The following is a 22418-nucleotide window of genomic DNA, read 5'->3' on the forward strand; positions in this document are numbered from 1 at the left end:
GAAGTCTTTTCCTGTCCATGCTATCATTAAGCAAAATTGCATCTGATTTTTTTGGAGAAACTGTTAGTTCAACCTCTCATAAACCCACGGCAACTCATCTCAGGAGATCTGATCTTTTGCCTTCTATAATGTGTCTGCAGAATACTTCCCCATGATTACCTCATTTAATTAGGACAATACAGATTTCTAAATTTATTCTAGTTGCTCTCTAATTTCTAAAGGTAACTGCTGCAGGCAGTGATTAGTAAGTTTTATGGTGCAAAAATTTGATTTACATTTCATCTCTGCTGACAGATAGCCTTTAAAACTCACATGGGTCAGCTTAATTCTCATCTACATGCCAAAAATGCTAGGTTTATCTCAAATGCAATTAGAAATGTGACTCATTCAGTGTACAGCTGAATACCCTCAGGGGCAGGGTACACTCTCATCAATTTAATTTAGTTACTATATAAAAATATACTGATATTAAAAAATGAAAACAAAATTATGAGCATGCAAACACATTTTTAAACCTGTTTAACTAAACCATTTAAAGTAACCTATTTTAAAATAGTGCTATCTTCATAGTCCATCAATGTCTTTGTTTATGGCTACCACAGAGCTTCTGACACAAAAGCCCTGAAAGACAGCTATGGGGTTATGTTATGGTGGGCAACTCTTGACCTTGAATAAACAATAAAAGTCAAGAGGCTATTTTTAGAAAAAGTTTTGGTAATAAAACACATCTCACTTCTTATGTGAGTTTGCCTAATTTCAGCTTCCAGTGTGACCTTTGGTCATTATCAGTCTTGGTTTGCTACAGTGATGTGGACTTCATGATCAGGTAAGTGTTCAGCTGCTCCATTAAACTGAAAAGCCTGAGGCTCTGCAGTCCTTTCTGTGATTTTTCTGGGCTTAAATCTCCCCAGTTCTAGAACATGCTTGCTGAAATGCAGACACCAGAACTGGACCCTGTATCCCAGTGCTGAAACTACCAGACTCACAATCCTCCCTGCCAGAATGTCCAAGTACCAAGAGACCTGTCTGATACCAACTGGCACAATTACATCAACCTCCTGTAAGCCTTGGATTCTTGCACTGGGGATCTCTTCTCCCTTTTCAGGACCGAGATCAGGGCTGATAGGCTAAAGATTACTAATTTTTCCTATTTGTTCATTGGAAACATTTTCTGCAGCTTACTCTGCCTGTGATTTATGAGGTGTTGAAAACAAACACAAATGGTTTTTTTAAAGTAACAATTTCATGGTGTTATAATACTTCGGGACATTTTTAGTTCTAAAAATGACTAATTTCCTACCCTGTCCATTTAATGTCTGCCAGTGTTACTACTGGAATTAAAGTGCTTCGTTAGTACCTTGTGATACAACTCCCATCACTTTTTTTTTTTCCCCAAATGTACACTGCACACATCTAGTGTATATTTCTGCCCTGTTGCACTATTATTAGGTCTACTGGTTTAGCAAAATTATTAAGATTCTATTTACTTCTTACCCTCCTTCACTGTTTTGGTTGAAGGTTTTGCTTCTTATTCTTTTGATTTGCGTTTCTCTATTTTCATTTTTGATATGTCTGCTTACAGCTTCATGGATTTTGTTCAGGTTTTACGTTATTTGTCATAAATTGTCTTCCATTCTCTGCTATGCTGGCTCATTTTTTCAGCTGATGCAGAAATCTGTCTCAGCTGTGGGACTATATTTTGGGAATCTACTGCAACATTCTCAGTCTTTTGACTCATGTCCAACAGGGGCCCAGCCTCATGAATGCTTTTTCTCTGAAACTTGGAATGCATCAGATAATGCACATTTTTCCCTTTCAAAAACAAGTGATATTTTTGGCTGAACCCTACCTCACTTGTAACAGATTAATTAGCAGTTTGACAATTAGAGCACAGAGTATATTCTCATGCATTTAGTTTTCCAATTACAATATATAAATTATTTCATTGCAGGCTGAGGGTAAAATACCACTACAATTTTATTATTTTTTCATTTAATTTTTAGTATGCACTATATAAGACAGTAGGTAGAGTCAATGTGTCATGAAACCGCTCGCTTCAGTAAATTAACATTCTATTTAAGTTAATACTACTTTATTAGTGATAAATATGTCTCATGCCCATAAAACACTATTTGGCATAAAATGATGAGAAAGCTACTACAAGCTATAGATGATGGTGGGAACGCATGCACTACACACACCCTTTTCAATGGCTTCATTAAAACATTCAGAAAAAGAATTGTAAATTGCACATGAAGCCAAAAACAGACATCAAAATGCAGCAAAAGAAGAGGGGCCCTTTGCACCTAAGTAACTTGTATTGATTTATACAAGGTAGGAGTCCCAAGATATTTGTATATGCTGGAACAGCTCTAAAAAATGAGAATTATAGAATTAATTTACAAAATACCTAAAGTATGGTCCTTCTGTGTTTTTATTCACATCTTCTACCCACTTAGCTACATTATATTCTCTTTTGAACCATGGGTTTAAATACCTGCAGAAAGCAATGGAAGGAACAGAGAAAGCAGAAGAACAAGAATAGAAAATCTGAGAACACACAGCACAAGCTTAGCAAGGATGTCTTCATCCCCAAAATGCAAGTGAATATGGCAAATAAATCAGTATGGATTTGGGTGAGGACTAGGCAACGTGTACAACTGCATGAGAAAATCTGACCTACAACAGGACTCATATGTTTGATTAATCTGGAAACTCTTTGGGATACATCATTCATTTCATGTCTTAAGGGTAAAATTCATTCCTATGCAGAGGGCCAACATTAAGCTCATGGTTTGAACTCCCTCATGAACTCAAAATAAGGATGAAGAGGCATTTTGGCTTTAAACGTGAAGTTTGCTTGCCAAAGACACACTTTTGCACCCATCTAGATAAATTTCAAGATAATGGCCAAAGACGCACAGAATCTTGGGCTTGACCCTTTTTACAGGAATGAATTTCAGCCTCATTGTGTCAAAAGGTTTGAATTTTTTGCCACAATAGTGGCAATTTTTACACTTAAAGGCAAACAACCCTCTGGTTTTTCAATGTTCATTTAGTTTGGCTTTAATGGAGGTGGGCTGCAGAGTTATCTCACATTTTACAGAAGCAATATTGACACCAAAATCACATTTTTTTAGGAAAAAACTCTGAATTGTATACTCATATTAGTTGCATGAAAATTATGAAATTAAGACTATGTTTAATTATCTGACAACAAATTACCAGGGAAGAAGAAAACTTTTTTGTAACAATTTTTTCCCAATAACAAGATAAGCAAATTCCTCCCCGTTTGTCATGTTAACAAAAAAGAATGATGCAGAAAATAGGAGTCTGCCTGGACCAATTTAAAGTTTGTTCTTGTTACGTATCAGTGGCAACAATTAAATGATTATTTGTGATCACCATCTTTATACAATAGAATCTACCACAATGAAATAGGAAACAAATTTTAACCAAGGAAAATGGGTAAGAAAATTCCTCTTTAGGTTATTTTTGATACTTCTGGTCCAGTTCTTGCCACCCTTATTTATGGGAATGACTCCATTGACCTCATACATGGGAACAGGTCTTGCAAGGGATTGCTCAGATGAATAAAAGTGGGGCCAAATCATGTCATTCAACCCCCTCCATATTTCAAACAATGATGACAACAAAAGCAGCAGCACTTTTTCAACTTCTTTTGCTCCTTTTTTGCTCTGGAACGTCTCCTCCCCGCCCCGCGCAAGCACAGCCACAGCTCTCAGAAAGTATTCGCCCTCAGCCACAAGTGCTTCTAAATAGCTTCCTCAGTTCACTTATTTATCAGGAATCGGGAGTGCTTTATGCTTTCCAGCTTGGGGTCTTAGGGAAAGAAAACATCAAAAGTGATAGCTCAGCAGAGCAGATGAACCACAAGTGAAGCAACAGGCTGATGCCAGCGTCACCAGGAACTAGTAAACTTCTGCTTTAGCTTTAATTGTACATTTTCTTGCACTCGCTGCAATACTTTAAACTTGCATTTTTTTTCATTTGAAAGGGTCTTTTGGTAACCATGAAACACTCCCAATCTGGCTTCCTGTATTAGAAAACAGTATAAGGTGCTATCAAAGCATGCAAATATTGCACAACCACGTTGCAGGGTTTCCTGGGTCTGGGTGTATTACAGACCATCATTCATCACTCAATCCATCTGTTTCAAAAAGGTTTAAACTCAAGTTACTGCAGACCACTACATGACACCATTGGAAAACCCTCAGGCTGATATTTCTGGCCACATGTTCATTAGAAATGGCCAGAATCCACGTTTTCTTTGAGAGAGAAATTCTGCTTTGAAACAAGGTGTCCTTACGCATAAGCCCAGAGCTAGACCGACAGCTCGATTTGGCTCGTAGCGCAACATGCAACAAGGCAAAGACCTGGGCCCAAGAGTCCTCGTACTCCTCAGGCTGGCGAGGAGGAGGGGTAGCTAGCACTGCATCAGCAGGAGCACCTCCAAGCAGTCACGGTGTTTGGCCACACTGAAACTATCGTATACTGGGGAAGGGACTTTTCACGGGATAACATGGCAGCCCAGAATGCACGGGCAGGGGAGACTGACCTGTGATCCCGACTCCCTGTTTGGGGGTGGTCAGAACCCCCTGGGCTTATGCCTTGGGCAGGGATTTGGTGGGCGAGAGAAAGCCCAGGCTCAGATGCATGGGTTACCCGGCTGCAAAAAGACAATATATAATAGAAAGTCTAAACCAAAGACGTTTGTATCAGTTATAACAACGAGGAAGACAAATGCTTATAGGAAAAGCAGTGCAAATAAACAAAGGTCTGAATTGCTATCTGTTCCTGGGACCTGTTTTAACACAAGCTCCCAATTAAACTGTCAACTTGTTCAGAAAACTCTCATCATTCCTGGTGATTCTAATTGATTTAATAGAGAATTATATCAGGCCATTTCATCAGCCATGTTTCTGAAAAAGCATTTGGCCTGTTGGTATTCCTTCCACATGTAATGAATCATCTGCCTTTAGTAAAGAATAATTATTTTGTTATAAAACATCCTAAAACAATTAAAAATGTCCCAAAATATCTTCAGCAGTCTCCTCAGAGCTCTCTGCCTAGCATAAGCCTTATTTACGTATGTTAGGTCCAAGGGTCACGCAAAGGTGTGACCAGGATTTTTTTCAGGAGCTGCCCTAAGTGTTTGCAGCTCCCTGTCCATGCTGCTTGTGAGGGTTGCAGACTTCAAACCTTGCTCAGTCCTTAAGAAATTTTGCTTAAATGATTAATGGCACAATTCTATTTGATGCTTGGCTGTATACAAAAAAAACCACCCTGTGCATAATGTGTGCAGTTACTGCAGACTCATGCATGCAAGTATCTTTGTTGGCAACCACACTAGTGTGCTCCTGCTTTAAAAAAAATTGAATTCTGCACAAGGTATGGCATGAATAAACCCAATTTTATAATGCTTAACTACAGTCTACTAATTACAGGAGGCCAACACTGTTAAACTTTTTCTCCCATCTCAACAACTATGCTTTATGGGACTCCTAAGGGCCACACGGGCAGACTTTCTAAATACTGCTTCAAAACAGATTTCAATATTATTCTGTATTTCCCAGACAAGGTAGAAAGGTAAACTAGTCTGGGAAAATCCTCCATGTATTCTGCAGCATCCTCAAAGCAGCTGGTGCTGCTTTTTTCCCCCTAAATTACTAAACGCTAGTCACAGTTAGATCATTCTCAATCCATTTTCTCTCCTTGCAAAACAAGCTGTCCCTCTAACCAGAGAGATGATTGCCCTCTAACAGCCCTGGCAGTTCTCTCCATCCCCCACTGAACTGACACAGCATGTGGATCATTCTAGTGGGAGCTCTCTCTCCAGCTGATGATAGGACTGCCAAGGAGACCCAGACAAGCCATTCAGGCCTGTGCAGTCCAGGATAGATCCAATCAGGAGAAAGAGTATTTTCCTGCCTGGCAGGCCTCTCCCAGGAACACACACACTATGCTTCATCCCAGAAAGGTTGCTGCATGGCCCTTGGGAAGTACAAGCCTCCTCCCTGTAGCATCAGGGCTGCTGCTGGGTTGAGAGACCACTATAACAAGCAGCAAGAAGGAAAGCAGAGAATTAGGTGGAAACCTTTAAAAGAGAAACAAATATACAGGGAAAGAGATTTCCTAATCACAGTATCTCTGTCTGCTGGCTTATTTAATGCTCCAGAGCTCTCAGAGCAAAACTCATTTGTATTTTTGGCCAGACTAATTTGATTTTATCAAACTATCTCATGCAAGGAGAAAACGAGCAAAATAACATTTCAGTAAGAGTTTATCAGCACAAAGGCAAAGAGCACAGACTCTTGAGATAAACTCCTCCAAGGGCTAAAATTTCCGATTCCGTGATGCCATTTTGACCATGCAATGTTATAATTGCAATGAGCATCGAAGTATTTCTGTAATTTGTAACATAGGGTTTTCTCTATGAACCCTTTCTGAGCCTACTCACCTCAAGACAGGGCACTGTAGGTGAAAGAAAAGTTTCAGAACAAACTCAAAATCTCCAAACCAAAGAAAATGGGGCCCAGAGAGCAGTTAGCATTATTAGCTTCCAGCAGGGTTGGTATCAAGCCCACTTGCCCATCAAGGTGCAAAGTTAGTAGTCATGATATGGGGAAGGACACTGTCACTGCCATCATGGTCAAAGAAGGGGCCATTCACGTGGGGTGTAAATGCCATTAAGAGCAGGCCAGTGCTTCTGACAAGCCCAGAGGTTTCCAGCCATTCAGCACTCATTCACAAGAGGGGTCTGAACTAACAGGCATAAGAAAGGCTCTTTCTGTGTGGGGAGCACTGCACACATGGGCTCTTCAGGAAATGTAACCAATACATCAATAAGCCAGCAGCTCTAAGCCATAGTGGAAAAGTCTGGGGATCAGTCACTTGGTAGAGACTTTAATTACCCATTTATCTCAGGGCTTACTCAAGACTGGCTGTTTCAGGCTTACAATGGCAAACTTCAAGGTACTCTCAAGGCAGAGAGATACCTTTCCTAAAACCTCCAGGAAGGTATGCAGAGATACAAATCTCTAACTCTGCAATGGCCCAACCCAAGGTGAAGACAAGGGTAGGAAACAGTCAGGTTATCAGAAACTCAGTATTGAACCAGGATACACTCAGCAATGGCAGTTTACTGTAGACAAAAGCCTGCAGTGATGGTGCAGGCTGCCACCATCATTGGGAATTGCTATGGGAACGACTGTGAGGAAGCCTACATAAAAAAAAGAAAATTAAAAGTTAATTTTTAAAGAATACATAAAAAGAGGTTGAAATACATTAGCCAAACCATTTACCAGATTATCAGTCAGCAATCAGAATGGGCCAAAGAGCAAAAATGCAGCTGTCTACTTTTCAATACTCTTAATTTCCATCTACAAAAAACAAATATGAAAACTCTACTTTTTGGCTTTGCTTTTTTAAATTCAGACTTACTCAGTTGAATTAGACCGTGGCCTAAATCTTTTGCCTCTGACTTTCTTTCTGTTTCCTCCTATATTACCTGAAAGAAATCAAAGGACAAAGACAGTAAAACAACTTGAAACTCACCTGTCCCATGCCAAACTGTATAATTTTTTTTGCATCCATAGCAAAAGAGTTGCTACCTTTAACCATTTAAATCTCACAGGTCTGTTCCTCTTGATTTACCTCAGACACTTAGGTTACCTTTCTCTACTTTTTGCTGCAACTGTGCAGAGCAAAAAACTCCTTTATTTCAGCTGTTATTTGACAAAATCACTACACTTCAAGAAAAACCCTAAACACTGCCTGATAAAAATCACAGAAGCTGGCAATAGTGAATGGATTTCTTTCTCTTTTTCATGTTAGCTCACAATGGAGGGAGAAATTAAATGTAATTTCTTTGTGACAAAGAGCTGTGCAAAAAAGGCACTTATGTAGGGTGCTGCTAAATCCTAATTCCAAGTGAATAACAATTAGCACAATTTTCAGAAGTCATGCTGCTGTCCGAAGATCAGCTAAACTTTCAGAGCAGCCATGGTCCAGAGGCTGGTTTCCACTGTGGCCAGCACAGTGGTTCACACTTACCTTGCCAAGAATTACTTCTAGGCCTCCCATTTTCACAAATGTCTGAAATATGTTTTGTGTCTGGGATCCTTTCACTCCAGGAATGAGATAATCCATTTGACCTGGAATAGGAGGGCTCAGATGCGGTTATTGTTAAGGGTATTGTCTCACATCAATGTTAGCTCAGCGGTTCGGTCACATTCCCGAGGCCAGTGACAAAACACAGCCTAAGGTCTGTCTGCACTAGCAGAGCATCCAGGATTTCTGACTAAACCCTGCAGTTAAGCCTTGCAGCTGTCCCTGCAGTGGTTCCGTGTGCCCACGTTCAAGAGCCAGGCATCAGCACTGCTTCCTCACTTGTCTGCTGTGGAATGCACAAATACCGGCGCACACCAGATTTTCTTTGGATTTGCAGCTCTGCCTCAGTTCCTAGATGGAAGGTGCTCTTACAACTGTGCTCACTTCAGGGCTTTTTCATCTCACAGTCAAGCACATCCCACCTGCAGGCTGCCCAATCCCTCCTTATGCTGCTGCAGGAAAGCCAGGACAGCTTCTCTCACCCCACTGCTACCAGTCTCAGGGGCCCAGGAGTTTGTGACGAGCATCCTCCCACCCAGAGCTGGTAGTGCCAGGGGAGAGGTAACTCTGCCTCCTTTTCACTAATTTTGAACGTTTATATTTTATCAGCCAATTGCAGTATATACTTCTAATGCTAAACTCAAAGCAAAAAATACTCTTTATCTAGGTGCTTGGTGCAAACTGTTTTTTCCTTCCTCTTATATTCCCTGTAAGAGCCAGAGATGTACGTGGCAATGTCCAACACGTGGGGTTTTGCAACAGGCTGCCTCTTGTTGAACTAGAACTGCTGCTCAACTGTTTGCCATGAGATCCACAATTATTTCCAAAAGAGAGGAGGAAGCTGAAAAATTCATAATAGATGGCTTACTTATTACAAAGTCTTGCTTAAAGGAACTCTTTTTGCAGTCTTTAAGTCTGGATACTTGCACTTTTCAGTCTCGACTTTCTTTGGAGGCATCTGAGAGATGCTCTTCAGCTTCCAGAAGCTCAGGCCAATCACAGCCACACCGAAGTAAGCCCAGGGTTTCATTAATTCAAACTTAATCACATCATGAAAGGTCTGAGAAACAACAGATCCACTGACAGACTGTCAAACATTTCCTCCTCCCCAAGGTCTCTCTTTCAGGTTCAGGAATGTCCTGCTATATAATGGCTTTGGTGTTTTCTATTTCATAATAGCAAGAGTTATCATAAAGTTATGTCTTCATCCTTGAACATCCTCTGAATAGCAACTAATATTTCATAATGCTTTCCAGCATGGAGAAGCCCAGGCAGCTGATGGCCCAGTCACTCTAACATCTCCCAAGAGATGCCATCCATCCCGGCACACAGAGCAAATCAAAACCCTTGAAAGGTAGGAGGTAGCACTCTGGGAATTCAAATGGAAGGACTAAGTCAGCTGTATCACAATGTTGATGGAATATTTGTCAGACTTACTTTTCCAGACTTGACAGTGGCACAACATACCTGAACTGGTGGTGGGAACAACAGAACTCTCTAGTACAGACAGACCTTAGAAACCATTAGCATTTTGGAACAAATAATAAAGAGAGACATATGAAATAAATGAAGTATGAAAAGAAACACAGATACTATACAAAAAAAGAAACACATTAAATTACAGTCATATAAGAATAACTCTTTTAACTGGTGTTTTAACCAGATAGACAAAGCTATGAAAGCTTGCTTTCCCAAGACCTTTTTGCAAAATTTTAACAAAATTAAAAAAGATTCTCCAACACAAACAGTGCATCATTTAAGATTAATGGTTGCTTCTTGAAAAGATCAACCCACACATCTAAAAAGTTAAATTTAAAAATTAGGGATAATTAAGTAATCACTATCAGAGTTTTCCTAATAACATAGTCATTAGAAAAAACTGAATGAGGCTGTATATAAGATCAAGCTGCTATACCAAAATAACAAATGTCACTACCTATGTGTCCCTTCCACACATTTCTCTTTACTTTCATTGAAAAAATAGCAAAGAAAATGGCTTCATCAACTGCCCAGTTGTAGGCTGCTTAGCGAGACAAGAATTGAGAATTGCAGTTTTCCCATGAAGCAGTTCATGACTGTCAATTCCTCTAGGACACAGTGATTCCCATAAAGTGTTTTACAGTGCTAGCTGGAGATTTTTCATATAAAGAATCTTTAACTGCAGAGGAACAGTGAGCATCATGATCTTAGTAATTACAAATGGCTCTCAATGCTTTTAAATGAATCTTCCCTTTTAAAATGTTGGATTTTTTAGGCAACTGGAACAATAACGGAATTAGAGACATCTCATCAAGGGCAAAATCTAATTCTCTCTAATCTAATGACAGCAAACAGAAAACTACAGAAAGTCTTTGTAGAGTTATTTTCTAACACTTGATGACCATTTAGAATACTAGTCTAGTACGTGGAATAAAATGCAACCACTATCATCTTTAATAGGAGACAGCAGAAGCCTAAGTCAACACACTGGATTAATGGCACTGACAAATAAAGATATAAAAATAACATTTATATTGAACATTTTATGTTTATAATTATTATTGAAACAAGACAATGTTCCTTTTCTTTGATTACATGACCATGATTAAAAAAGTTGTTGGCATTTTATTTCATTTTTTCAGCTAGCAATTATTATTACAGTCTACTTGAAATCAATTCTCAAGCAAGGATATTATGAAAATTTTATTAAGCAAAACTTGGTTTAGAATGCAAAATTTTTTTGTTCTGGCCTAATCATACTAATTAGCAACTAGGACCCAGGAGAAAAATCAGTAATCAAAGCAGAAAGGATGCTATTTCTAACATTCCACAAAGAAAGAAGAAAGAATCAAACCTGCTGCAAAACAATGAAATGTTCTGACTAATGGAATAATGGGTGATGGAACAGGTAGAAATCTGAAAATGCGACAGAAAAGCAGACCTCTTCTTAGAACTAGATGCAGAGTTTGTGCTGACTCCAGGAGGCATGTCGCTATAAAAAGAGTCGGCCTCTCCCGGCTTTTTTACATAATCTCCCTGGGGTATTTGTCTGAAGTGTAATAAACATTGGAGAGTCAGAAAACATGACAGGAACTAGAACACACACAAACATGCACGAACATTAGTTTAAAAGAAAGAGGTAAGGATAGCAATCCTTGAGAAAACCTGTTAACCACACACAATAAGGCTATTAATAAATAATTCAACCATCTGAGGGCAAACTCCCACACACTTCTGTTATGTGCAGAAAAGTGATTATGTGGGTTTGGAAAGGGAAAAAAAGGAATATTTTACTGGTTAACTCTGATCACAATTTTCGAAGTGAACAGTTAGTGATTCTTGAGGCACTGGATAACTAGTCCAGACATTTCAAATAACTCATCATGCTGGTTGCAAAAAGCACCCACAGGTGCAGCACCAGTACTGAGCCTAAGATGAATACATGCATCAAAGAGGAGCTCAGGCAAATTGAATGGTTTTTTTCTTCTGAGGTAGATGCTTCCCATTTAACTTTTTTGATCATGATTGAATTCAAGAGTAGCAACCTGTTAACTGTTTAAATCTCAGGCAGATAAAAACCTACAGGATTTTTTACTGATTTCTTGTGTAAGGGAACTAACACCAGTGTCAGAGATTCTCAGCTACTCCTGATTACGACAGTATTAGACTCAATCTGCCAAAACACACACACAAAAGTAATGTAATAATTTATCCTTTTCCAGAACTAGAAGCTCAGTTATGATGCATAAAACTATCTGTGCATTAGAAAGTTCTAATCAAGTTATGCGAAGTTTTTGCAGATGGTGAATTAATCTCCAGCAGAGAATACCTGCCATGCAAATATTCCAGTTATAGTTCCACCAGGTTTAAAAATCCTCCCAAGTAGAAGTAGTTACTTTGACAGTTGACTATTTCATAATACCAGCATCAGTATTTATTCAACCTTGCACTTTACAAGATGGTTTTGCTACAGTCCGCCCCTATTAAGATGCACATTTATCAGGTTGATTTACATTCAGATTGTGCCCAGCTACAGCCCTAAACTGGGACCTCTCCATTCCAAATCTGGATTTCTACTGGTTCCGAAGTATGTAAAGTATTCAATTATTTGGCACATACATAGTGCAATGCAGTACTTCCACATTCCACCTTTAACGCCTCATGAGTTTCAGTTCTTGTCCCATTCCTCAGGTGGCGCATGGGTGTGTTCATAGTTGGCTCATGTGGGCAGCTCTGCTCCCCAGGATTCCTCTAGCAAACTGCTCTCTTGCTACTCCATCAGAAATAACTTCTCCCATGTAGCTGTACCCTTTAAAGCCACACTAGCCCAGCTGGCAGAATCCTTGCTAATTGGCTCTTCTTACCCCTTTCAGTTTACTTGTTTCAATTGCTTATTAGTACCAAGTATCATCCTTATGTCATGCTCAAAAATATTATAATGGCTTGTTCTCACTGTTATTTAAGAAGCAATCATATTTTTCTGTCAAAAAAGGGACAGTCTCGACAATCTGGTGTGTATCTGTATTTCCATTTATTGCACTCCTTGTACTCATCCAAAATTATTCTACTTAGAAGTCAGCCTACAGAACTTCTTTCCATGCATGAAGGAGATTTAGCTACCAAATATCTTCCTCATCTTTAAAATGACGGAGCCCTCCATTACTTCAGAAACCTCAGCTTACGCTGGTTTCCACTCTGCCTATGCTTTCAGACACAGCTGCAGACTGGCTGCACACTCACAGCTCTCCGGCCATAAAGCAATTTCTGGAGATGAAGATATATGAAGAAGTTACATTCTCTAATATTCCAATGCAAACATACATGGGGTGGACTCTGTTGCTGTTTTGAGGTTTTGTCTGCTCTGTCCTCAGCCAGTACTGAAACATCCACGGTAGAATGACTTGATGGCCATGTTAATCTCCATTTATAGATACATCGGTTTCCACTATGCAGCACCAAGCCCTTAAATTCTGCCTTCCTTGTGCTGGGTGGCATTCCCTACCCACCAGCCTCTGCATAAGGTTTGACTTCAAGAGTGTTGCCTTTAACTTGTTACTGTACTTGAGGCCTATCTGACCCTGTGGCACACAACCAGCACTTGACAGTGCTTTTCCACTTGTTACAAATATTTTGAGCCTGGCAGAGAAGGCACTACACAAAGGGAAATGGAGAACAAGCACAACAGGTAGCAGCAACAAACAAAGCAGCAGCTTGGACCAGAAGGCAATGGTACAGGCAGAAAACAGGGGAATTTGAGAAATCCTCTTATCTCTTGGGGACTGGGAGAAGAAGGAGCCAACTCCTCCCCACAAGACCCATCTGCCAGGCAGATGCCTGATCAAAGGGAGGTGGTCTTCCAGGAGCCAAACACAAGCCACTAGGAAAACGGTTTATTTTTGGCCACAAGCTTGAAATGGTGAAAGCTCAGCCCTGTGCTGAAGCCAGTACTGCGCTTTAGCTATGAATCAATCGAACAGGGTGACGGGAAAGAATGGGCTTTTTGTCCACGCAGCAATTTAATTGCATTGTATTTTTAACTGCAAAGAAGCTCCAGGAATTAATTTGTCTCAAAAGGCTCCTGAACATCATGTTAATATTAATTATTCAGTTGTTAGCCTCCCAAGAACACTTTAATCTCTAATAGCTGATTTTCAGACTCCCTTATTGGAAATATTCTCCTGTTTTCCTAAATAAAACAGTCTATTGCAGAAGTATAAAAACCATTATTTTTCCTACTGACTCCAGTGAAATTAGGATTTCGAGCAATGCATAATAGAATACTGATTTCATATATTATTTAAAATATGATAATCCATGTCAATATTTTCTACAGCATGTAAATGAGCGAAAGAGAACAAAAGCTATTTTCAGAGACTTCTAAGATACATTCCACTACTTTTACAACATACCTCTGTCTTCTGTAGTTTCTTTCCATATAAACAGAAAAGAAAAGAAGAAGAATGAGTTTTTAATATGCAGGTACACATGGTCAGTAAGACCAAAACAATGTGAAAAGAAAAGCACTGTATACAGAATGAAAATTTTCCACAAAATATTTCTACCAAATCATTTCTGAAATAAGCATATTTACAAATATACTACATTAGAATAAACATATAAAATAAAATAAAATAAATAAAATATTTGTCTCGATGGCTAGTCAGCGCTGAGTGTAAGGTGCTGTTCAGGATGGGTTTCAGCCTGTTCACTGTGAAGCTGCTAGTGAGAGGTGCACTCTCATCCTGAACTTCCAAAAATTAATCCCACTGGCTAGAAATGATGTCAAAGTGAGCCCTTAAGTTTTAGAGTTTTACTCAAAATAAAAGTCTAGATTTTCAGATACTGCCAGAAACTGAGGGTGATATACCACGACAGTGTATCCTACTTTTCTACTATCCTCATCTTAATGGGTTTTATTCCAAATGCTTCTTTCCTTACGTATTTGTGAGCTGCCCTCAGCCTACCTCAGTCTGGCAAACCAGCAGGGGCTGTACCCCAGCCACAGCCTGCAGCTGAGTCTGCCCTGCACTCCAAGCCCAGCAAGGACCTAGGGACAAATGACTTCAAGAGACAGTCTCATCCAAACACAGACGATAAAATCAGTGCCTTGAATCTTTTTCTACTACAAGCAAAGAACATAAATCCCTCTGCTTTTATAAGAAATTCACAAAATAATTAAAACTGAAAAAAGACCAAACACGCTAATACAATCCATTTTGCCTCTCAGTGAGTGCTGACAGCTCAACACCAGGAGAGAACTTGAGCCTTATTTGCAAATTGCAGATCTTTCCTACCAAAAAATGTGCTTGAATTAATTTCAGGTTAAGCCGACTAAATATAATCATCTATTTAGGGAAGCCTATGGTTAAATGCTTTGCTGACTGACTGAGAGCTAATCTTGCTATATTTACTTCATCATGAGGAAAATTTTGTAATTTAATCAGATCATATTCTTGCATTTCCTTTGTCACATACAGTAAAATCATAATCTGATCATCTAAAAAAAGAAAATAAATTACTAAATGAGTAATAAAATTCAAATTTGGATCAAGCTTTCTAAAACCACATACAAATGCAAGAATTGCTTGAAAATGTTAATATGATAAAAATTTTACTGTACAAATATTGTTGAATTTGGATTTTTTAGATTTTTTTAATTGTTCCTTTCATAATGTAATCAGCTATCAGATGAAATACACATATTTTTAAACTCTATAAAGAAGAACAAAATGTACTTACTTGTAACCCCAACCAGTTATTCCTAAAACGAGAGCCAACACCAAAATGGTGCCAGCAATAGCCCCTATTATTATATTTGTGCTAACCACACCTGGAAACACAAGAAAGACAAGAAATATACATGGTTTTAGGAGAAAAATACACAAAACCAGTAAATGCACCATCTTTCAAAAACCAACTTGAACAACTTTCACGAGGCTGATTAATTGAACCCTGTAGCATGAATTGTACACTCCTTAAGCATAACATGGACATAAAAAGGTCACTTGCAAATCAAGTTTTGACCTCTGTCTCTTTCCATTAACTGAATGCTTGTTACGTGGGAAACCTGTACCAGGTATGCCAAAACAGTATTATTGGTATTAAACTCTGGATTACATTCTTACAACCTGCCCTAGCAAATACATGTTTACCTTGGAATAAAAGTGACTACTTGTTTGGTTTTACTCAGATCCATTCCACAGCTGAATAAATTAATCAAATGAAGGATTCTGGAAGATGTCCCCTCACAAGGATTTCTAATGACCAACTCTTACAAACTCATTTTTCCACAATATATCTTTCTTCTGTACACAAGATTAAAGCTGAATAAAAACTTCCACTCAGTTGGAAGTAAAAGTCAGGTACCTTTCCATCTAGATACGGAATGTCCCAGTAACCTTTTTCTTGTCCTAATCTATCAATATTTTCTTGTCCTAATCTGTCGATATGCCTAATAAGGCTACTCAGAAGATTGGGAACACGGTAGAACTGGACCCACTGACACCAGTTCCCAAAGATGCACTGGCTGAGGCTTCATTTACAGAGACTGAGTGCTTCTGCTGTGGGAGGAAGAGAGGGGAACGAGGCTCATGACACTGCAGCTTGTTGTGTACTAACTGAAAGAGTAGGAGACCTAGTTTTGCTTAATGAACTTCCCTCAAATCCAAGCATTTTCTGTTGTTGATAAAAATTATAACAACATACCTTTATTGATGGCATCTTTATCAAAAAATAGATCATCTTTGATGTGAGAACTGCAGTCATCTCCTCCCCAAAATCGGTCACAGACACACTTTATTTCATTGCTACAAACCTGCAGTCAAAAGTGTAGCTCAGAAAAAAATCAGATTATTAATCCATTCCCGTAATTAATACCTCAAGTATAGGTACAGTGACAAAGCCATGATTTTACCGCTCACAAAATTTTGCAAAATAATTTTTTCTATATAGAAAATTTTCATTTATATGTTAGATATAAATGCATTAAATGTGCTATTACATTTTATATAAATAGATGTCATGTTTATTCAGCACATACTTTAATGCAATCTATATTTAATAGAACCATTTATAATTGCTTTGGGACACTGACCTTAATGCCTTTTTTTTCAAAATATGATGAAGTGCATGATTTCAGATAAATAAGGAAGTTTTAATGCAGTGTACAAGACGAAAGACATTATGAAAGAACAACTCCTTTGATTTCAGCTCAGGAGTAGGGCCCTGGACATGGTGTCAAACAGTGTGTGATGTGTGAGGGACAAAGGGACTCACCAGGGCCACAGCAAAGCCACAGACTGCACACCGAGCAGAGCAACTAGCCAAGAGACACCTCACTGCCCTCTTTTCCAGAGTAAAGGAACTCTCAGCCCACAAAATCCAACATCATCAACAACAATTTTATGAATCTTCTTGGCTATTTATGTAATAAAGAGGGAATCAAAAAGAATAGGTCTCTAGAAGAACAGAGACCCAAGTTTCTCACTTCAGAAAACCTTTGTATTTATTCTCCAGCACATTGCCTGAGGAAATATCAATCAAGTTAGCAAAAGTGATAGCAAAAACATTGATTGATAAAACTTCTGTTAGACTAATACATACTACGACTCACTGTTAAGGTGCCTTGACTGGAATGCATTATATTTACTTATGTGCCTCCTTCCCTTTTCCTTTTCAAAAACTTCTCCAGTTTTATGACTTCTAGAGTCACAATGCTAGCTTCCTGAAAAGTCCAGCTAGTAGACTGCACAAGGCCAGGTACTCAGCAAAAAGAGCAAAAAGCATTAAAGAGTGCAAGAACATACGCCGTGTCCGGAGCAGATCTGGCTGTCGGTAGTGCCGGGGCAGGTGCTGAAGTTGAAGGCCTCGGCGGGGAGGCAGCGATGGTCGAGGCACACCATGTCGGGCCCACACGGCGTCCCGTTCTCCACGTAGCCCAGGTCCGTGTCCTCATCCAGCTTCACGTGGCCACCACTGCAAGACAATCCAGAGGACCCTGGAGGTTTTTGCTGTGACTGGATTGGACTGCTTGAGAAGCTGAGCCCTGGGCTGCTGCCTGTATTTCTGTGCTACACAATGCCCAGGACCAGGTAAGAATCAGTACTGACCTAGTGACCTCACTGGGCCTAACATGAAACAAACCAAAACAGTGTATCTACATCAAACAAATGTAATCATGAAAACAACGACCTTTTTTTCCTGTGAAACAGCTAGAGTTAGATAAAACTCAGTTTACTTGTTTAGAACGTCATTTTGTCTTACAGTTGTGTGAAGCTATGAAAACATACCACATCTATAATTAGAATTCAGCTACAATATAGCAATGAATTAGGCTGCCAGTTAACTTTGGCAGTGCAGGCATATGTATAAGTATTTTGGGTACATGAAGTACTTTACAGATACAAATGAATGTAAAATCGCCGGGCCTAGAAAGAGCATTATGTCTCTACAGGCAAAATTAACTATTGAGGGGACTGCGAAACTGCCACACAGGCAGTTAATTTTCTGAAGCTTAACAAAGGTTGAACTGAAATGGTGGCTATGTGTTAATAGGAAATAAAATTAATGGAAACAGTTTTTCTCCACTCAGGAACGAGAAAGATGATTTTTCTATGCAAGATGGATATTGATTGTTCTGTTTTCAGGATTTCCAATTACCTGCAATTGTAGACTTTTCCATAGTGCAAGATTGATGTTGTGATTTCACCATCAAGTTCTCCAAGTCTGGGCACACTGGATATATTGGAGCACAGAAGGTATCCACAAAGCACATCCCTGCATTGAAAGAATAGACAGATACTCATAAAAAATAAAATTTAATGAAAATGGACGATCAAAAATATGACCACTTGCTTGGTAACCTATTTGTTATTCCTTGCTTTTCTCCCACTGACAATAATTCCCATAAATGACACTGTTTCCCAAGAAAATTCTTCTCCTTGGAAGTTAGATTGGGAAAACTCTGTTTTTATAATACATTATCAAAAATGGCCTGAGTAATAACAAGCAGAGATCTGTCAAGAACAAATCACATCAAATCAATTTAATGATCTATTAAGATCTAGTAACTGGTCCATAGAGGAGCAACAATTCTCTGGTTCTAAATACACTCTCCTAGGACACATTTGTAAGTGAACTATATAGACACCAAGTTTAATTCAACTGCTGAAGCGACCTCACTATTCACGTGTGGAGACTTTTGCACTGACAGAATAGTAGGGTCTGACATCTCCCATATTACTGAATATTTTTTACTCATGAATTTGTAATGAAACAGAAGTAAGGTTATCAAATCTGCATTAAAAAAAGTGGGAAAGAACATTAGTTCACCTGTAGGCAGAACTAGAAATCAAATGTCATAGACAGAATGAAGAAATCTGAAAAAACAGTTTGATAAGGATTCATGAAAGGCTCAGAAATTGGCAGAAATAATCAACTGCACATATGCAGAATGTGAAAAAATGCTTTAGGCAGCAACTTGCGGGACTATGCTTGGAAAGTTACAATATCATGAAAAGTGAACACAACTTAGCAATGCAATGGCACAGCACAAAAAGGGAACACCACACCAAGATGTGTGAAACCAAAGGCTGCTCTCCTCTGCACCGCAAACCCTCACTGAGTACTAGGACCACTTTTGGTCCAAGCTCTCCCAAGCTCAGATGGTGCTCTCTTGTCAGGGATCATCTCTTCTTGGCACCTTGCTCCCTCTGGGATTTCTTGCACAAAGGTCTGCAGAAGAAGGCCAGAAGTCTGATCCACAGAGAGCCTTTTTGAGTCTCTTCATGCCAGCTACAGAACTGGATCAGGGGTAAGAACCTCATTCTAGTAGCTTTCTAAATGCATCAACTTACTGTTTGTTGCACTGTATCCAAGAGTCCTTGTCTCTTCCGCAGTTGCCTTTCTCAGTCCCCTCAATATTCAGCTTCTCGTAGCAGTACCTGTCAGCAGCTGTCACTTCTAAAAACAGAAACAAATCTCTTCTGAGATGATGACTTTGAAAAGCCATGTCATGAGACATGGGGATACAAGCAAGCAGAGCTTCTCAGTTTGTGAACTGAAACACCATGATCTGCAGGCAGCCCACAAAACTCTGCACAGTCCTCTTCTTGGTCAAAAGCTTTATGATGGCACCACAGGACTGCTTTTAAATTTTGTTCAGACTGATGAGAGTTTATTGGTCAAAAATGTCCAGAAGCCACTGAAATAAACTATTGAACATGAGTATAGGCTCTGTAGATGGTGATTAATGGGAACTAAAGTTTTAGATTTCAGAACAAACACCAGTAAATTAACCAACACTAGAGAAAGAGCTGGAAAAGAAGATGGAAAGACAAAATGACAATGGAAGAAAGTGAGAGACACGCTATTCTAGATGTTTTCAATAGTTCTCAGTATGTGTCTCCATAATTTTTCTTAGCTAAGATAGTCTTTCAAGCCACATGTATTACAACCAACTTAGAAACAGAAACATTCACTTACTTTCACCCCAGATATATTTACATTGCCGGTCCCTGGTTTTACATCTTCCTCCAAAGCAAATACCCTAGAAAGAAAGAAAAGAATAAAGAAAATATTTCAAATTACTTTATTTTCCAAAATATGTATTTCTTTAAAACAAAGATTAGTCACACACTCTATACTGAACAGATACGTGATTCTATCTTCTTTTCATTCAAAATATTACTAGCACCCAAAACTCATGAATGTTAGCAGAACTGTCCCAGGTGACTTCCAAAGATCTGAAAACAAAATCTTTAAAAAGCAATCTATAACAGCAGAAAGAATGTAAAACAAATTGAAGTCCTAATTACCTGTCTGTTATCACATGAATATCCATCCATTTTATGGATATTAGGAGAACACTGTAGAAAGAGAAAATAAGTAATAGATCATAGATCAGACAAGTATGAAAGCAAAGAATACAACAAAAGTCATTTGAAAAATCATTTCAGAATCAGTCTGGTTTTTTTCAGCATCAACAGATTTAATACAATTTTTATACACCATACTATAAAAAACATTCACAGTAATTTCAAGACTACAGGTGGGGTTTTTTGTCTCATGAATAGAAGACACAAAAATCACCTGGCTGGAATTTCCTGTGCAGTTCTCTGCAATATCACAATCATTCACTGCTTCCCGACACAAAACTCCTTTAGGTTCAAACTGGAAAATAAAAGCACAGAAAATTAGTGTCTTGGTTTCTCCATATCTTGCCTTAAATGCAATGTTTCCTTACAGTTTTATCGAAAATAGAAAAAGGGAAATATCCACGTGCTGACTGAAGTGCGAAGACTCTCCTTTCCCTGGTGTGTATGCTGCACCATGCAAGCCATTTACTGGTGCAAGTGGTACCACTCTCTGAGGCACCCCCTCCCAATGGCATGGATTGTGGGGCCAAGCAGAAGTCTCTCCTGGGACAGAGGATCCCTGGGGGTGTCCAAACCAATACTGCAGTGGCTAGCAGAATTATCCTACCAGGTCACTATGCCTTTTTGTGACTATTTTACTCTTCTTTACAGAACATAAGGAGTCATCCTGATCTTCTCTCTAGGGATGAAGAACACCGCAGAGCACCACATATAACACTTTGGTTATTTTAATCCCCCATTGTTGCTGCAGAACAGGCTATTTATAAATGTACTGAATTCTGCACAGTTTGACACCATTTTCTAAGGGACTGGATATTCAACAATGAAAAGTGTACCAGTGACCTAATACAGATATTTTGCTGAAAGAATTATGTCTCAAGACCTGGAAAAGAAGGAAGACATCTCATTTGAGACAGTTTTAGTGTTTCTGTTCATGGACATATTACAGACTCCTTATTTTTCCTCAAAGTTTTCTTAAGAAGACTGTGATACCCAGTTTATTTTGCAGGCCTGTGAATTTTTTTGGATCTGCATGCACATACATTTTTCAGGGGTCAAGTGCTAACTCCACAGCTGGTGTGAACGGGCACACATCAGTGGAAGAGCTAGACTATGGTACTTTCTCAGCCCTCAGCTTCTTTTTTCTACCATTCACTGGAAAAATGCAGACAGACAAAAACGGTGTCAGAGACACTACTGGATTCTGGGATGTATAATCACCATGTATTGCTTGCAACCCCTCCTTCACTCCTGCTTTCAGGCATGATATTACAGGGGAAGTTAACCCCAAGTTTGGGAACTATAATATACAGTCTTTTGAGTTGTCCTGATAAACACCTCCTAGGGATATATGTTCTGTAAAATTCTACTATTCTGTTCTCTCACCCTTGCCACTCTGTAAGTAGATAAACCCTTTCCTCATTTGCAAAAAAACAAAATAGGTAAACAAAAGCTTTGTTTTGTTCTGATAGTCTTTAATATGGTGACTTGGATTCTTGAGCAAAATTCACCCACACTGGCAATTTGCTGGGGTCTTTTTATCAGACCAAACTGAAACTGAAGTCAGGTGTCTTTTAGATTAATCCCTCTGAGTAATTCTGCGGGCTGCACTTTTGTGTTTTTTTACTATATCCCTCCCTCACATGCTCTGTGGTATGATTTTTCCAATTCAGTCTCATGGGGCAAATCCAGAGGAACACATATGACATTGGGAGGGGCACATGGATAAGGATGTACATGTTCACAGAATGACAGAATGGTTGGGGTTGGGAGGGCCCTTAAAGATCATCTAGCTCTAGCACCACTGCCATGGGCAGGAACACCTTCCACTTGCTCAAAGACCCATCCAACCTGGCCTTGATCACTTCCAGGGATGGGGCAACCATAGCTTCTCTAGACAACTTGTTCCAGTGCCTCACCTTTCTCATGGTG

At 39.1% G+C, this 22418-nt stretch overlaps 1 protein-coding gene across 10 annotated transcripts in view; it reads right to left on the minus strand.

The window, feature by feature from the left end:
- Positions 1-22418, minus strand: part of ADAM22 (ADAM metallopeptidase domain 22) — a 131519-nt gene that overhangs the window by 13855 nt on the left and 95246 nt on the right. For 2 of the 10 annotated variants that reach the window (XM_066197972.1, XM_066197964.1), the window contains exons 18-30: positions 20701-20781; positions 20427-20477; positions 20095-20158; positions 19467-19572; positions 18271-18387; positions 17418-17586; positions 16318-16426; positions 15352-15442; positions 14022-14039; positions 10967-11161; positions 8077-8177; positions 7465-7531; positions 4580-4690 (exon numbers count right to left, since the gene is read on the minus strand). In XM_066197972.1, the coding sequence (XP_066054069.1) occupies positions 4580-4690; positions 7465-7531; positions 8077-8177; positions 10967-11161; positions 14022-14039; positions 15352-15442; positions 16318-16426; positions 17418-17586; positions 18271-18387; positions 19467-19572; positions 20095-20158; positions 20427-20477; positions 20701-20781 (1280 nt within the window). Of the gene's footprint in view, positions 1-2410; positions 2498-4579; positions 4691-7464; positions 7532-8076; positions 8178-10966; positions 12877-14021; positions 14040-15351; positions 15443-16317; positions 16427-17417; positions 17587-18270; positions 18388-19466; positions 19573-20094; positions 20159-20426; positions 20478-20700; positions 20782-22418 lie in introns of those variants that run through there. The other 8 variants (XM_066198007.1, XM_066197991.1, XM_066197982.1 and 5 more) reach the window with 8 other exon arrangements.

This window comes from Chamaea fasciata, unplaced genomic scaffold (assembly GCF_029207755.1).
Source record: "Chamaea fasciata isolate MVZ Bird 193981 ecotype frontalis unplaced genomic scaffold, bChaFas1.0.hap1 SCAF_1, whole genome shotgun sequence".
Classification (NCBI taxonomy): domain Eukaryota; kingdom Metazoa; phylum Chordata; class Aves; order Passeriformes; family Sylviidae; genus Chamaea; species Chamaea fasciata.